Source organism: Mustela nigripes, chromosome 3, assembly GCF_022355385.1.
Source record: "Mustela nigripes isolate SB6536 chromosome 3, MUSNIG.SB6536, whole genome shotgun sequence".
NCBI classification, from domain to species: domain Eukaryota; kingdom Metazoa; phylum Chordata; class Mammalia; order Carnivora; family Mustelidae; genus Mustela; species Mustela nigripes.
In genome coordinates, this window is record NC_081559.1 from 25,891,604 (window position 1) to 25,903,709 (window position 12,106).

At 42.2% G+C, this 12,106-nt stretch overlaps 1 protein-coding gene across 1 annotated transcript in view; it reads right to left on the reverse strand.

Moving 5' to 3' along the window:
* Positions 1–399: 399 nt before the first annotated feature.
* MREG (melanoregulin) overlaps positions 400–12,106 on the reverse strand; it is a 60,641-nt gene continuing 48,934 nt past the window's right edge. The window contains exons 3-5 of the mRNA XM_059393436.1: positions 4,852–4,942; positions 3,182–3,345; positions 400–2,201 (exon numbers count right to left, since the gene is read on the reverse strand). Of these exons, the coding sequence (XP_059249419.1) occupies positions 2,067–2,201; positions 3,182–3,345; positions 4,852–4,942 (390 nt within the window). The 3' untranslated portion in view covers positions 400–2,066. The remainder of the gene's footprint in view (positions 2,202–3,181; positions 3,346–4,851; positions 4,943–12,106) is intronic.

Here is a 12,106-nt window from a genome sequence, read left to right on the forward strand (position 1 = left end):
AATAAATAACTTTTAATATGGAAAGTTCCATTCATCTCTACCATCTGAAAGCACTGTGCATACACAGATGAACCTTTGAGAAGTACTACAGTGGTCAACAGGGAGACATTCAGAAAGTAGGAAAACCCTCCAGCCGCCAGCACATCTGTCGATCGGGTCCTGCCGAACCCTGTGTGAGCTCTGGAGTGGTCCAGCAATCATCCTTGAGCCTGCCATGTATTGTGGTATCACCTGGACTTGAGCACAGATCTGCCCTTTGACTTGCTTTAGGACAAGGGGGAGGAAGTCCTTAAACCCATTTGCCTATCAGCTTCTTTACCCTTTATTTTAAAGGGATTATGGAAAGAATGATCTGTTTCCTCTTATTTCTTGGAAATATCACACACATCCAGCTGAAAAGTAAATAGGAAAACTTTTTAATTCCCTGCAAGGAAAAATTCCTGGATAATTCCATGTTTCTTATACTCATAGAGACATTCTTATCCTTATTCATACATCACCAAAAATAAAGACAATGTTTACAATTAATTCTCCAAAGATGCAAAAAAGGCAGAAAGACAAAACACAAATTCCAAGGACAGACATGGAAACAATACGATTTAGAAAGATTTATTGTTTATTTTTAGTTTTGTTTTTATTTATTTGTTTCACTGTTTGTACGTTTATCTCGCAAGAGCCTACAGTAGTGAGGGAAATCGTCTGCAGGCTAATTTTAAACAATGTGTGAGAGAAGTTAAGCATTAAATATAAAAAATAAAACTTTTGGCTTACTTACTATACTAGAAAGAATCTTCCTGAAACATGTCAGTTAAGTTGATCTGCAATGGATTAATAAATGAAGAACATGTATCTTCCTCTAAGAAATATTTCAAACATTGTATATACTACTAAAAGAGCTGGTCAGCAAGTGTTCAAGTCACCATCCCCTGAACAAACTAAAGACAAGTTACCCTTTAGCTGAAGTCAGAAGAACAAAGTCTGTAGGAGTAAAAATATTGCCAGTGTTCTCAGCAATCTACCAATACATCTGACAGGTTCTGAAAGTCTACTCAATAATGTGAACCAGGAGTCATTTCCCGGCAAGCTCCTTGCTTGAGTGGCAAGTAACTTCCGAGGCTGGACTTCTCAGTCTGTGGAGAGAAGCAAGTTGTATTGGCAGCTTTGCTCCATATTGAAAATCCAGAAGACAGTCCTGCAATGACCCTCTGTGTAACAGAGCTGCAAGTCTGCACTGCGGGTCTCTGGGCAAGTGTGACTCTGCCGCTGAGCCAGAAGCAGATTAAAGAGAACAGGAGGAAGTGGAGGTCAAATGTTTCAGTTGCTAGACGCTAGCCCAGATAACATACCATGGCCTTGAGGTCTTGAAATGGATGAGATGCCAAAATGAGGTAATCAAGTATTGATAATGTTAAGAATTTAAGATGCATGTCCCACCACTGAGGACAGAGCTTTTTGACATGGGATTGATCTATCTGGAAGTCCCTTCTGGGCAGCCCTGTTAGATATTCCTATTATCTGCTACATTAGAACCTCTGAAGAATTCTGACTTATACTCAAGATGATGCCTCTGACACCTGCAAGGTTCTGAAGGAGCTTCCAAATCAAATAAAAGTCACATGATGCCTGGTATTATTTTAGCATTAGCTTATATTACATAGTGATTATTTAAAATTCAGTAGTCCATATTTGGGCTCAATGATAGCTTTATCAGTCTTATTGTTTTCTTACCTAGAACATCCCACTCTCCCAATAGGCTTGTTGTACAACCAAAACCAAAATGGGGACAGTGGGTTCTTGAAATCTAATCAGCTGGGAGGAAAGATCCCAGTGACCATATCCCTGATGCAAGATCCCAAGTGTGTTTCAACACAACCCAAACATTTCTTATCATAACATCCTCTTGAAGACCAAATATTCCAAACCCTTAGTTTTTTGTAGGATTTAGAATGATTTTTCACTTAGCTAGTCCCTCCACTTGCTTACTGTCTTCTATATGCATTTGTCCAACTTGGATTGGCTGTTGAGTACCAGCAAGGGGATCCCAATTCTGCTTCCTAGACTGTCCTTTAAGGACTTGGAAATGGAAGGTAGTGCAGTTCTTTCTGGCCATCCGCCAGGCTTGGGACTCCTGGCTTCTTGGGGTAAGTTCGACTGGCGATTTTAAAGAACTCTTCTGCTGCATCGAGAGCAATGAGACGGTCCTGCCGAAGATTTAAACATACAAGCATTGTCAAGATGGGAACTCAGCCATGTTGATGGGAAAACCAATCTAGTAACAATACCCACCCTAAAAATAATCATGAACAAGTAAAACATTGCTTCAGTTTTTCTCAACAAATTTAGAGATGTCCCTAACCTTTACTCATATTACCCAAGAAACATTCCACATTCGTAGTAGAGTCCCTTTCAAATTCTTTTTTAATCTTAGGTCATATATATATATATATATATATATATATATATATATATATTTTTTAGATTTTATTTATTTGTTTGAGAGAGAGAGAGCATGAGAGGGGAGAAGGTCAGAGGGAGAAGCAGACTCCCCATGGAGCTGGGAGCCCAATGCAGGACTCGATTCCGGGACTCCAGGATCATGACCTGTGCCAAAAGCAGTTGCTTAAACAATTGAACCACCCAGGCTCCCAATCTTAGGTTATATTAACAATGCTTCTCACATCTCTGACCTACAAATGATTCGGAAAGCTGGCTGCATAGCAGAAGTGGTTGAAAAGTACGGATTCTTGAGCCACAACCTGAGCCTCAACAGGGCTGAGTGCAATCCAGAAATCTGAAAATTTAAAGCCCGTCAGGTGGTTCTGATGCTGTCGGCTTCTGGAAACCAGCGTATAAGATGCCAGCTTCGTCTATCTCCCCAAACTGTGGTGTTGTGGTGGTGCTGGAATGATGAGTATTTGGAATAACAGTAAAGCAAAAACTTAAAGCAAAATGAGGGCACTTAAAAAATACTGGAGTGCCTGGGTGGCTCAATCAGTTAGGCATCTATCTACCTTTGGCTCAGGTCATGATCCCAGGGTGCTAGGATCGAGCCCCATGTTGGGCTCCCTGCTCAGGAGGGAGTCTGCTTCTCCCGCACCTTCTTCCCCTCCCCCAGCCCCCACTTGCTCTCTCAAATAAATGAATAAAATCCTAAAAAATATATATATATATCTCCACTTACCACAACAAAGAGGTATCTCTCCGAGAGCTCCCAGCTTGTTGGAAAAATACTGGTTTCTTCAGCCAGTTTTAACAATATCTCCCGAGCCTTCCTTGTATTTTTAGAATCACTAATGGTGCTGAGTTTCGTCACGGACAACAAAGAGTCAGCTTCCTTTTGAAAACCTACAGACGTTATATGTTAATAAAAGAAAAAAAGGAGAAGAAAAGAAAACCTACAGAGATAAAACTTTACCCCTCCTGTAAATACAGTATCGATAAGAAATGGCCATCCTGCAGGAGATTAAGAAGGTACCCAGGGGTGCCTGGCTTGCTCAGTGGGTTAGAGCCTCTGCCTTCGGCTCAGGTCATGATCCCAGAGTCCTGGGATCGAGCCCCGTATCGGGCTCTCTGCTCAGCAAGGAGCCTGTATCCCCTCTCTCTGCCTGCCTCTCTGCCTTCCTGTGATCTCTGTCAAATAAATAAATAAAAATTAAAAAAAAAAATGAAGGTACGCAGATGTGCACTCCAAACAAACGTCAGAAGCCAAGGCCCTGCTCCGCGCACTCCTTCCCAGGTCAGTGTGACTGGCAGGGTCTTTAAAGCTCTTTTGAGATTTCTTCTGGTCTCATTTTCTTCGTTAACTTTTCCCTCCGAGTTAAGTCTCAGAACCTCACCCACTGACAGCTTGCTACTCCCACCTCTTTTTTTGGCACTGAAATCCTCCTCCTACTCCTTCCTCTTCCCCTACCTGCCTCTGCATTTTGGGACCTGCAAAGTGGTTGTCTCCAGGCTTCTACTTCTCCAAGCCCACATTCTTTCCCCCGAGGCAATAGTCTTGTTAAAAAAAAAAAAAATTACTCACCCTAAAATATGAAAGACTGAGAGATTCATACCTGCCTGGACTAACTCACTTTATAGAAGGAGACAATTAAGTCACAAGAGTGGTGAGTCAAGAGGGCAGGGGTCCATCCCACCGTAACCCAACGGAGCAATGGGGAGTGATGCCAGCAACCTGTGAACAGGTATGAGGCCAAGGGATTCTGTTCTCTTCCAAGGCAGAAGGATGGAAGACTTCGAACTCAATACATTCATGCTTTAAATACGAAAACAAGGTCATTTTCCAAGGTGAGGGGCCACGTTTACTGTATCATGACTCTAGCCGACTTAAGAAAAACCAACGCCCAATGTCTTTTTTGATGCCACAGGTCTATGTCCCAACTTGGAAGGTTTCCCAGCTTTGAGTCCTTCCGAAAGTCCACACTGAGTTTTGCTCTCTCTCATACAAACAACATTTCTTTCCACCTGCCTCATCTTCAAGCACCTCCTAACTGGCCAATCACGCTCATCTAATTCAATCCATGATGTACACCGCCAGAAATATCCGGTGGTGGTGCCTGCATGCTTCCCCTGCCTGGGATACTCCGCGCTGAGCACAGATGGGAGTAGCACATGGCCAAGTATGTCCTCAAGACACAGGCTTGTAGGAACAGAAATATGAGATGTTTATGCTGGAGGATACAAGGAGCACAGGATTGGGACCGTAACCCGTACAGAACAGCTCCAATCAGTCAGCTGCTGATGTGTCTTCTGGCCTTTGATACAAAGCTCGAAGAAGATCTCGAAGAAGAAAGGGAAGAGGAATGACCACCCCTGGCTATCTGTACCATTCTCAGTCACTCTCAGACTCACCTAAATCCTCTAAGATACGTTTCCATCTATTTCTCACTTCCCTCCGGATCTGCCGCAGGGTGTAGATATCGTAGTTGAGTTTTTGCCACTCCTGAAGGAAAATAAAAATGCAGATTTATTTTCACCCCTTGCCGTCCACTGTTCTCTAATGCCCAAATGGACACTGAGTGAAACAGGTGGGTCTCCTCTTCACCAGGCTTCAAAACCTTTCTGAAAGGAGAGGAGGGCACGTGTGAGAAGGCGTCAGCAGGAATCCGACGGCTCCCATCTCCAGGGCCTCAGCCTGGAGCAGGCGATGTTCCTTAAACTCTTCCTGTTCCCGGTGTCTCAGCCTCAATGCTCTTATCTGTGAAGTGGGGGTGTGGAAAGGGATGACTTCATTCCAGACAGTTATAAAGATTAAAGGTGTAGAATGGCACACACCCACATTCAGTGAGCCCCTACTAAAACCCATGTATGACCAAAGCCATTTTATCCCTGAAGAAACTAAAGCCCGAAGACATTAACTGGGGCATCCAATACCATCCAGCTAATTGGTACCAGAATTGGTATTTGCATCCAGGTCTGACTCCAAAGTTCATGAGAAATACGGCACACAGCACACACCAAGAATTTATCTCTTCCTTTGTTATCAGAGTACAGTAGACCTGGGAATCCCAAGTTTCTGGCTTCCTGGCCAGCGTCTTCTTCACCGTATCCCAGCACTGCTCTCTTTTGCTTCAATAAGATTCACACAACAAGGCAAATCTTTTCAGGCAGAATTGTTTTCAGAACTGCTAAAAAGCTACCATTCTCAAAACTCCAATCTTATGGGCAGTAGGGCCATCACATTGGTCTCCAAACAGAAACTGAATCTTTCAGAAGCATCAGAATCTTTATTAAGCTAAGCGTTTCTTTTAAATATCACGGGCATTTTTTGTTAAGGAGCCTTATCTATACAGAACAGTCATTTTAGAGTATACTTTTTCTTATCAGCAAAAACATTAACCACACAACTGTTCTAACACACAGCTTCAAAGAACATCATTCTTTTTTTTTTTTTAAGATTTTATTTATTTATTTGACAGACAGAGATCCCAAGTAGGCAGAGAGGCAGGCAGAGAGAGGAGGAAGCAGGCTTCCCACTGAGCAGAGAGCCCGATGTGGGGCTCGATCCCAGGACCCTGGGACCATGACCTGAGCGAAGGCAGAGGCTTTAACCCACTGAGCCACCCAGGCACCCAAAAGAACATCATTCTTAATGCTCAATTTAAGATTCAAGTGTGTGATACTCTGACTCCTCTAAGGGCGAATGTTTCAGGGATGACACCCATTTCCTATAGTTCCTGTTGAGCCCAACCTTGCTCGTTGCTAATCAGCCTTCATGACTGGCTAGGAGAAATCCATTTAGCTGCCATTCACAAATATTTATAGATACCACTTTGAGAAGAAAAATCAGTGAAATAAAGGGAATTTTGTTACAACTACATTTTAGATCTTGTATTGAAGGACAGGCCATCAAAAAGGCATTGATTTCAGCCATTTTTTTAGAAGCCAGTAAGTGGGGGAATTTGAGGACTCTCTCCTGGTCTTCTGTAGGGCTTTTGTTTGTTTGTTTGTTTGTTTTTGTCTGTTTATTTTTTGGACCAAAGGCACGTGTGAACATGTGTGGGCACGAATGTGTGGTGACGGAGGTCTGGGATAAAGCCTGTGCCCTGGAAGAAAGCAAAGTTAACTGAGTCATCTTGGAAATATGCAACCCTGACCCATCTTGAGCATCATGTTCAGGGCATGATACATATAATTAGCTACAGAGTGGGTAAGTTGGGGGGAAACCTCCACCATTGTTGTTCTCGTTGGATGGGTCTTATTGTACCACATTGGCCATTCAATGTAGAGCATTCTGGAAAAAAAAACAAGCCTGCTGGAGCCATCCTGCCTGGGTCTGGGTCCCGGCTCCATTATTTCCTAAGAGCCTGGCTTTACGCAAGTTCATAACTTTGTCTCATGGCCTCGTGTGTGGCATGGGGACACTGTATTACCGACCTCATGGGCTTATTCTGAGGAACACATGTGTTCATACAAGTGCTGAAAGGGACGTGTGATGCCCATTCTCCTCCAGTCAGAGGGGATACGGTTAAAAAACAATCCTCCAAGACTCCGGATGAGGACTGAGGGCAGCATCTCATTTGGGAAGACCTCCAGAAGAAAAAGTGCTCAGCTCTTAGTGTCAGGTACAATTTTAGACTTTTCCTAAGAACTGTTTCACCATTCTGGACACTGAATTTTATAAGGGACCAGTTTCCACTAAGTGGAAATACAGAGCCCTTTCACAGAAAGTTGAAAGGGTTTCATAAGCATTTTTGAACGCCCAGAATTTCATGCTCCTTTCTATGTCTTTTTTCACGCTTTTTCTCTCTCATCTTCTGGTTTGTGCTCTCTCACTGTCTTTTCATGAGTGTTGTTTTGGTGCTTTTTGCTAAAAAGAAGATTGTAAATAAATAAATTATTACACAGAGCAGTGTTGTGCTGATTCTCAGTGAAGTGAGCCCTCCTTAAATGGAAAGTGATGGGGCTTTCAGAAACACTTGATTGGAGAAACCCACACAATCAAAAAATCCACAGATACTTTCTGTCTTCACACAACTTTAAATCATGTAACAAACCACTAGGTGGCTTCATTAACTTGTGATTCAAGGTCTCTGAGCCTCTGTCCTGGCTTCTTAGGCTGAAGCCCCAGAACTTGTCTGCTCAGCTCAAAGTAGCCAAATCCTATCCTTTCAGAGACCCAGCCTCACTGGGTCGTCCAAGTTGAAGATTTTTTTTTTTTTTTTTTTTTAAATTTTCCTCCTCTTGCTGCCCATCTATCAGCTCTTTTGCTATTCCTAAATTCCAACGTTTGCATGTCATACAAATTCTTTCTGTTTCAGTATCTGTTACTCTGAAAAAAGCATTTGATGGAGAAGTGACACTATGACATTAAAAAATCTGCTAAGGACAGATCTCCACGTGCATCGCCCCCCCCCTCCACCCAGCCAATTAAGCATCGACTGACTTGGGTGCATGGGAAGTGCTGTTAAAATTAATGGACTAAAGCCATGCACTTCCTATATCTGGATTATTACTGTCATCTTTTGACAGAATGGTAATGGGTAATCGCATATGAAAGGATCTGGAAGTTTTGTGGAAAATTTAAAAGCTCTAAAACCAGTAGAAGTGTGGGTAGGGTTTGCTTAGAATTGGTTTTGGATAAAATCAATGAAGAGGGGAATTTGAATTTGTCTTTAACATATGACCCCAACGAATGGCATCTGAATGCAACAAATGAGAAATGGTGATGGATAAAATCTTACCGATGGCTAAACAAACTAACTCACCTATTCTCTGCTACTGGAGAAAATCAAGTCTTGTGATGTCCTACAATTTTTAAATTGTCACACTTTGTTCTTAGACAAATAATTTTAAAATTAAGACTGGGGGCGCCTGGGTGGCTCAATCAGTTGACTGCCCAGGTATTGGTTCCAGCTCAGATCATGATCTCGAGGTCCTGAGACTGAGCCCCACGTTGGGCTCGGTGCTCTGCCCAGAGTCTACTTGGGATTCTCACTCTCCCTCTTCCTCTGCCCCTCGCCCCCCCTAAAATATATAAATAGATTTATAAAAAAATAACAAAGACCAATTAAATACCCTTCATAAGTGAGTTGAAATTCCAACCCATTAGATATCAAAAGTTGAAGTCTTACTTTCTAAAATAATCTTTTGTTTGTCTTTTGCTAAAACCTGATGTAATACACTGTGGCTCATCATGATACAGTGGCCTGAAACAGGAAGTCAATTAGCAAGGGTGTAATAAAAGAAATAATGCAGGGGGGCGGCTGGGTGGCTGCTAGCTAAGAGTCTAATTCTTTATTTCGGCTCAGGTCATAACCTGAGGGTTATGAGAGGGAGCCCCACATCAGGGGGTTCCACTCAGCATGAAGTTTGTTTGAGCCAGACTTCATATCTCTGTCTCTCTCTCTCTCTTCCCCTCCCTCCCCACTCTCTCTCTTTCTCTCAAAAAAGAAAGAAAAAAGGAAGGAAGGAAGGAAGGAAGGAAAAGAAAAAGAGAAAGAGTGCCAATTTGATTGCATAAGACACCAGGGAGCCAAGTCCAAGTGAAAGACATGTGAGTGAAAGTGTGTTACTGAAGGCATGTAGACCGGATTCTTGAGGTGTTTCTCCTCTCTGCTTGTTGGCCCACAAGATTCAAGCCGGGTAAGAAGGCTGAGGCAACACAAAGACAGGCAGAGCAGAGGACTGTATTGCTGTGAGGCTGTGGATGAACGAGACTGTTAAAAAAGTACTTCACATTTGCTAAAAAAGGCAATGTCTGCATTTAGAGAATGGACTCAAACAAGATGCTACATATATTTTAAGTCATCTTAAGCTCTTAGAAACAATTTCAAAAGCAATCAGTTTATCTTTAAGTCATAAAAATAATACAATTACACAGAAGTAAAAACCCAAAGAGAACAGAAGGGTCTAAAATGAAAATGAAGTTTGCTTTCCCATTTTCTTTTTCTTGTCTTATTCCTTGGTAGTACATTTGAACATTTCTTTTCCTTGTTCCTCCCACCCCTGCTCTCTTCTTCTCCTTCCTCCTCCTCTTCCTCCTCCTTCTTCCTCTGATAGCTACTTCCATAATTCCAAGTATCGGGCTCACATTCCCAATTTCTCATGTATTAACTTGAAACTTTCTTTGTATGGTCTGCTACAAAGAATAATTTAGTTGTTCTGTCTCTCTCTTTCTCCCTCTCTGTCTCGGTTTCTCTCATCGCCAGGGAGACAGGAAAAGTGGGGAAACAAATTGCCAACAGTATGTGGACAATCATGACCTTGCCACTGGGGCTGGCACCTTGATGCTCCCCACAAAAGCCAGGTTCTGATAGCGAGGAGGAAAGATGTGATAAGGACACCAGGACAGCAAATACGTATGCAACAAAAATGTCTGCCTCAGACACATACTTGATGTCTGCTTCCCTGATATCTGTTTTCCCTTTCTATCAATCTGCCACCTTTATTCAGATTTTCCTTTGAGAACAGTTACATTCCCAGCTCTAAAAGTTGGTACCAACTGACTTAAGCCAATGCACTCGACTTTGGCTGTATATTAGAATCATGCAGGGAGCATTTCTAAAATACCAGTGCATGAGACCCATCTCCCAGGCTGATGAAATCAGAATCCTTTGAAGGGGTGCCAGGTTTAAAATCTAATAACTCACATCAGTAAGCACAGCCCTACTGGGGCAGGGATGGACACCTCACCCAGCTCAGCGAAGGAGATGTAGCTAATACTGTGAGGCTTTTGAGAGTGACTAGGAGAGATGTTCTCCCTTCTCCTGGATGATGCAGTGAGAGGGTAAAAAACCTAGAACTAGCTTGAACTGCTCCCATCACCATGACTACCCTGAGAAGAGTCAGCCTAAGGAAGAAGTCAACCCTCAGAGGAGGACAAAGGTGAAAGCAGCACAGAGAGAGAGAGAAAGAGACAGCCTAAGGACATTACCATCTCGGGATCTTATCTCATCTGAAGTCAGTCCTACTTCTGGAACTCTCTGTCATCCAAGACAATTCCACTTAGGTTTAGACAATGGGAGTTCTTTCTCTGGTCCTCGCGTCCGAAAGATTCATGTTACAAACTGCACTCACGGAGTACATAAACAAAAAGGAAATCATGACTACCATACAAAATATTAGTCTCGTGCTTTCCTACCTCTTGCTCCTGGGGGAAAACATTCAGCATATAGACTTATTTGGCTGGGTGAGGTTATGGTCTACAGAGAAGGGGGTGTTAATGGCTCGATCTTTCTGTCCCTAAGTGACTCAGGCGATGACACAGATACAAAAGCATTCCTTTTCTGGGTCCAGGGACTGCTTTACAGTGCCTCCCCTGAATTCTGTCCATCAGAGCAGAGCTTCTCACTGGGGCAAGACTGTACTTATAACAGGAGATTGGCTATGCTTATATCTCATCGGCTAATTTCTTCCAAAGATCTGATGGAGAGGGTTCCAGCTACCATCGACTGAAACACTCAACTCCCTTATTTACAAACACACATAGAATCTTTCTGGCTGGATCTAATGAGCAGTTCAAGCTGACTTTTGATTCATAATAACTTTGAGTCAAAACCTATTCACCATTTGAAACCCAAACATTAGGATACCCTAGTTTTTGTCTTTCTTGAATGGTCAAAAACCATTTTCAGAAGAAGCAGCTGCCTGTACCCAGGCTTAAATCTGCTTCTTTGTTTTCACTCCATATCCCAAATCAGACAATCACCAACTGAACTTTAAGAAATGGTCCTTATTGTATTTGATCTGCAAGAGAGTCTTTCCCAAATTTTGCATGAGTTAATATTACTTCCCTCATGCTCAACATGGCAGCTCAATCTGTCAAGACAGAATTCCAACCTAATTCCAAAGTCCACACACACTTAATTTTAAAAAAGGAAACATGAAAGAATGACTAGTTATTGTTACTACCTCAACACAGGTTCCTTTTTCTTGCATATTTATTGTTTGCTTATTTAACTTAGGGAATATGTTCATATGATCCACAATCCAAAAATAAAGGCCTTGTCTCCCAGCCATCAGGGTATAAACAAGGAATGTTTCCATTTTCCCCCATAAATGGTGGCATACTATATTCTGCACTTTTCACTTAATAGGTTTTAGCAGTCGTTCTGTATCAGAATATGAAGTTCCAGATCCTTCTTTAACATGACTTTCTTTCCCATCTGTGTAGACGGACACAAAATTATAATAAGCATATATATTTGGGGGCGCCTGGCTGGATCAGTTGGTAGAGCATGTAAGTCTCGATCTTGGGGTTGTACGAGCCCCATATTATGTGTAGAAATTACTTAAAAATAGAATCCTTAATTACTTAAAAATAGAATCCTTAAACTGCCTTTAGAATCCTTAAAGGCAGTTCAGTCACTTAAGCATCCAAATTTGGCTCAAGTCATGATCTCAGGGATCCTGGGATTAAGCACCTTGTTGGGCTTTGCTCTCTGTGGGGAGTCAACTTACCCTTCTCTCTCTCTTCTGCCCCTCCCCCGCTCATGCTCGCTTGCTCTATCAAATAAAATCTTTAAAAAAACTTTTAAAAATGTATATACATTTTTTTTATAGAAAATGGTCCCCTAAAAATTACAATATGTTCCTTAATGTGCCTGATAACTAAAAAATGCCTTAAGATCTTTTGCTTCTGGCACCTGGGGGACTCAGATGGTTA